The sequence below is a fragment of the Octopus bimaculoides genome, chromosome 3, assembly GCF_001194135.2.
Source record: "Octopus bimaculoides isolate UCB-OBI-ISO-001 chromosome 3, ASM119413v2, whole genome shotgun sequence".
Taxonomy (NCBI): Eukaryota; Metazoa; Mollusca; class Cephalopoda; order Octopoda; family Octopodidae; genus Octopus; species Octopus bimaculoides.
The window spans coordinates 134,540,443-134,546,059 of NC_068983.1; the positions used below are offsets into that span (position 1 = coordinate 134,540,443).

General features: G+C 35.7%; 1 protein-coding gene across 2 annotated transcripts in view; it reads left to right on the plus strand.

Moving 5' to 3' along the window:
- The first annotated feature begins 808 nt into the window (after positions 1–808).
- The window catches only part of LOC106870928 (broad substrate specificity ATP-binding cassette transporter ABCG2), a 44,393-nt gene continuing 39,584 nt past the window's right edge, over positions 809–5,617 (plus strand). Inside the window, exon 1 of one of the 2 annotated variants that reach the window (XM_014917168.2) lies at positions 809–1,224. In XM_014917168.2, the coding sequence (XP_014772654.1) occupies positions 953–1,224 (272 nt within the window). In that variant the 5' untranslated portion in view covers positions 809–952. The remainder of the gene's footprint in view (positions 1,225–5,617) is intronic. The other variant, XM_014917167.2, reaches the window with a different exon arrangement.

Here is a 5,617-nt window from a genome sequence, read left to right on the forward strand (position 1 = left end):
AGTTATGAGGGGAAAAAACGGATTGTATGAATTTTCCGAAATCCTCTCCCTACCCCTTCGGAAAACATTTTCCCCACAAATTTCTTTATAATTATAATCCATGCTGTTTAAAAGAAGTTTCTGTAAAATTTCATTGAAAGATATCCATTTTCCTGAAAGTTATGAGGGGAAAAAACGGATTGTATGAATTTTCCGAAATCCTCTCCCTACCCCTTCGGAAAACATTTTCCCCAGAAATTTCTTTATAATCGTAATTTGTGCCATTTGAACGGTATTTCTATAAAATTTCATCAATATATATCCATTTTCCTGAAAGTTATGAGGGAAAAATCGGATCTTGTGAATTTTCCGAAAGTCCTCTCCCCACCCCACGTTTGTTTGCACAAATTCTTTTCCCTATTCGTTTTCTACACACTTTTTTTACACCTATTAGGCAGGGTTTCTTTTTGTTTTCGTTAACGAGTCTTAAACATTATATTGACCCACGAAAGTACTCGTTCCACTTTGTACAATTTTTCTTACAGGCCCTGCATACGTGTATGAATAAAACAAAAATGGTGTCCTAAAGACAATGTTATAAGAACGATTTCATATAATATATATGTTTGTATATGCGCGTACATGTAGTTATACACATAGGTATTACATGATGTTAGATACCGATATAGGCGAGACGAATGGTAGTATTTTGCAACAACACTGCTTCAAAGTTTATTCATGAATCTGAAAAGTTCACTGCTCGCACGCTTAAGCTTGTCATCCTATGAAACGATATTTCGAATATATAAACGTCCAAGGAGAAAAAGAAAGAGAAGAAAGAAAAAAAGACAACCGAAAATTTTTTGATTTGTTTTCGATCGAGGGAAAGAGACATTAAACAGAGAGAAGGAAAGAAAGAGTTAAACAATTGGCTTGTGTAACTCATTCGTTTTCGTGAACGGTACAGGTTTAAATGGACCAAACAGCAGCTAATGACAATAACAATGACCAGGACAATAACAATGACCAGGACAATAACAATGACCAGGGCACAAAGCTATATTTGGAGGATCCATCGGAAACTGTGGAGGATTCAACTTTCGATATAGACAATTTCGATTTCAGGAAATTGAGCCTGAGTCAACAAACTATTATCAGTGTTCACGATGTCAGCTATGTCGTTAAGACCAGAAGCCTACCATTATGTGGGGAGATTAAAGAGAAAACTGTCTTATCGAGTATTACGTAAGTAGAGTTTTGTACTAAAACTGAAGCGATCTCTGTATCTTTTTAGTATTTCTCTTTTCAACCATAGTTATGTTGTTTTTTTTTATCATGTTCATATTAGTGGTGACATAATTAGTGGGGCCGCGATATGGACGTTCTTTTCTTTGTTCCTTCCTTTAGCTGACTCTAAGTGAGTGAGTGAGTGAGAGAGAGAGGGGGAGGGGGGGAGAAATCGATCTCATTGCTTCAATGGTACTTTATTTGTTGACACTGAATGGATGAAAGGCAATCACATCACTTTCACTTTTATCAAGATGGCGTATCCTAGTGATAACGGCCTAAATCAAACACGTCAAAACTATGAAACGATTGAAAACCACGCGCGTACGCCCACACACACACATATATATTCATGTGTGTGTATATAACACACAGACACACTCATCTCGATTGATTCATACCAAGACACAATGAATTATAGAACTCAATACGTAAATCAGAAGACTGAAAATTGCCATCGTTCTTTCAGCTGACAATCTGACTTGGTTTCCTTTTAAATCGTACGATGTTTGAATATATTTTCAAATGTTATATGAAAGCAATCCAGTTAAACGCTTACCTTAAACTTGAAAAGAAAAAGCCATTTGAGCGATAAAAATATGTGTCATGTTCCTATCACTTGTTTCTTTTTCCAAACACATCCAACGTGTTAAGGATGACGGATATGAAAGTCGCATCTACCTTTGAATCGTTTCGATGTGCTTGATTTAGACTTATCTCCAAGATATGTTATTTTGAGTGACAAAAGTAAAAGGGTTGTACCAAACTCAAAGATCACTCAAAGTTGTCCTTGGTGGGTTTTTAACTCAGAGCGCAGAGAGCCGGAACAAATATTTTAAGGCGTTTTTTGAAACACTCTAACGACTTTCTTGTACGTTCAAGGTTGTTATTAGAAATTTGAACAAATGTGTAATCTAGGTGTTAAACTGGTGTGGAAGTATTTTATCAAATGTTGTCTGCTTTAGAATTGTGAATGAACTAACTGGACAATAAACGTGAATTTTGTTTCAGAGTTTGCCTTCATGTTTGTTTTTCCGAACTATTTCTTTATTATTTATTTCAATTTACAAAGATTTCAGGGGATTTTTCGTCTTATGATTCAGAAAGCGAAACCATTGAATTTAGCAGAGTTTTTGACAAATGGTCGAAAACTCAGTAAAAAGACAATTGTTTTTGAAACAGATTTTTATCTCTAACATCCAGTTTCGTGTTTAGTATGTTTGAGATTGAAATACACATTCGATATCAGTTCGTTTGTTGTGTTAACCCTGCACTTACGAGAGCTGGATTCGTAGCGCTATTACTGCTGGAAAGAAATCTTTCCTTTTCATATTGTAACAGATATTTAGCAAAATGACCTGACAGCTGATCAACAAAAGAATTAATTCTTATATTTTGAGAGTGTTTGTAAAAATTTAACTTTACTCCTAAGTGATGACGCTTTAAAACAAGAGTGGATTTCATAGGCTTTTGTTTCTTTTGAAATCTCTAGCAGAATTTGACAGAAGTCACCTGTCATTACTGTTGCTACTTCTCTCACTGAGATCTGTTGTTGCACAAGTTCTGCTACCTGCTGTCCAGAAACTCCAGAGATTTCTTGTGAGAAATTGTGCATTCATTCTTGACAAACATTTATCAGGCCATCCCATAAGTTCTGTCCGATTTTACTTTTTTTTAAATTGAAAGAAATTTAATAGTATTTTAGAATGTCTAATGGAATTAAAAATTATTTTTATGCATTTGTGTACATTTCAACTAATTAAATATTATTTTACAGACTAACAGAATTAAAATTTCTTTGATTAAAACCCTTTCTAACATGGAAGTATCCAAAGAGCATTTGAGGCACATAATGCTTTATGAGTACAAAAAAGGAAACTCTGCAGCCAAAGCGACTCGAGATATACATTCAGTTTATGGGAAAGAATGCTTGAATGAAAGAAATTGCAGAAGATGGTTTGCAAAATTCAGAAGTGGAGATTTCAGCCTTGAAGATGAAGATAGAACAGGACGTCCAGTTGAGTTTGATGATAAGCTCTTTGAGGCATTACTTGAAGAAAATCCTGCATTATCAGTTGAAGAATTGGCAATAAGGTTTAGTTCAAGCCACACAACTATTCATCATCATCTTCAACAACTTAGAAAATGGGTGCCTCATGAATTGTCCAAAAGCAACTGTAAATCCCAAGTTGACATCTGCTTTTCTCTCCATTCTCGCAAACTCATTTCACCCTTTTTGGATAGACTTGTGACTGTGACAAAAAATGGATCTTCTATTGAAATGTTAAACATCGTAAACAGTGGCTTGGTAAAAGGGAAAAAGCTCAACCACGACCGAGAAAGGAACATCATGCAAAAAAGGTTCTTCTCTCTCTCTGGTGGGATTGCAAAGGAGTAATTCACTTTGAATTGTTACCACTTAATGCAACATTCAATTCTCAAGTCTACTGTCAGCAATTAGAGCGTTTGAACCAAGCTTTGAAGAAAAAAAGACCTGCTTTAGTGAATTGAAAAGGAGTGATGTTTCATCAGGACAATGTGCGACCCCACACTGCAAAGATCACATCACAGAAGATCGAAGAGCTTGGTTGGGAAAAAATTCCTCATCCACCTTATTCTCCCAACCTTGCTCCTTCAGACTACCATTTGTTTCATAGTTTATAGAATCATTTGGGGGACATAACTTTCGCAAGCTAGGAGGAGGTCGAAACTGACATTTCAGAGTTCTTCGCTTTGAAACCAAAAGAGTTTTACATTGATGGGATTAAAAAGTATATAAATAGATGGAAGGAAGTCATAGATAATCAGGGAAAGTACATTGATGATTAAATTTCAATTAAATATAACATTCGGTCACTTGTTTTCTTTATTGAAAATTTGGACAGAACTTATGGGATGACCTGATAGTATCACTTAAAACTCACGTGGTTCTCCAATTCCTCGCAATTTGGTAAACAGGTCCCTAAGTTCAAGAAAAGCTTGAAAGCAAAATGTAATGTACAACCCCAACCATGGAGGAACATGGCAGCAGTGCCTGAAGAAATAACAGCAATAACTATGTAGTTATTTCTTCAGATACTGCAGATATCACGAAAGCAAATGTCAGCTTCTGGTTGCCAAATCAGAATCTTGTCAAAAACACCAGAATTGACTGCCCTTTCATCTGCAGTGGGTTTGGGTTATTCATTGATATATGCTGTTAATATGTTAATATTATATGATGCATCTTTCAAAACTTCTGTTGCTGAGTTATTGACTCCAGTGTAGTTAGGTTTAGAGATGCTGTACTTTTGAAGTTCTTGGCCATTTATATCGCCAAGCTTGTTGAAGAGGGTTGTATTATAGATTTCATTTGTGAACTCTGTTTCCGTACTGGAGTATATCTTGAGCTTGATGAATGAAATCTTTAGCAAAGTCATCATGATACTTGTGCCAAAACAGAAGCAAGCAGTGTTCACAACATTTTGACACTATGCTGAAATGAACCCTAATAAAAGCAGTTTGAAGTAGAGAAGCTTCTAACTATGTTACATCCTGTTGGCCATCACTCTCTAGCAATCCAAGTATTAATTTATGTCTTGCTCTCTAGAGATGGAGCAAACTTTATCATTGGATCTTCAAAGATCTTGAAATGAACTTGAATTTCACACTGTACAGAGGAGTCATAGAAAGAAGCCTTCTGGTTGATTAGTTTGTACAGTATTCTCTCTTTCGATGGCACTGTCAATATTTCTATGAAGTTGGCTTTCAACAGGAACATATTTTTTGACACCATTGCTAGCTGTTCAGTATATAAGTAAAACAGAACTTGATGGTGGAGTGATATTTTTGCAAAGATCATACTGGCATAGCTTGGAAAGGGTTGTAAGCATTGCATACTTTATATTTAGAGTTAGCTGTGTTGCATGTATTCCTCAAGTAAAATAAATTTGTTGGCCATTTTTTAAGTGGATAGCAAGTTATTGAATTTTGGTGTATCTTCATGAATAGAAAAGCAAGAAAGTTCCAGAAGGCCTCATTGCTGCAAATGCATTGTTCATGATAGAATCAGTAAATTTCGCTTCATCAGAACAAACATTGCAGTGCCAGATCCCCTGAAGAGATGTTTCCAGACACATTTGATCAGCTTTATTGAATTACAGAACACCAAATTGATGTGTATATTAAATAACTTGATCAGGTGTTGCTAGTTGGGAACTATCCTTTTGTTGTCTATTTCATGTTGTCTGACCAAGATTTGGAAAGCTCTCATCTTCCACTGTTTGTTTTCTGAAGACAGACACCTATTTTTATGCTTTGATCACCTTACACACTCACACACACACACACACACACACACACACACACACAC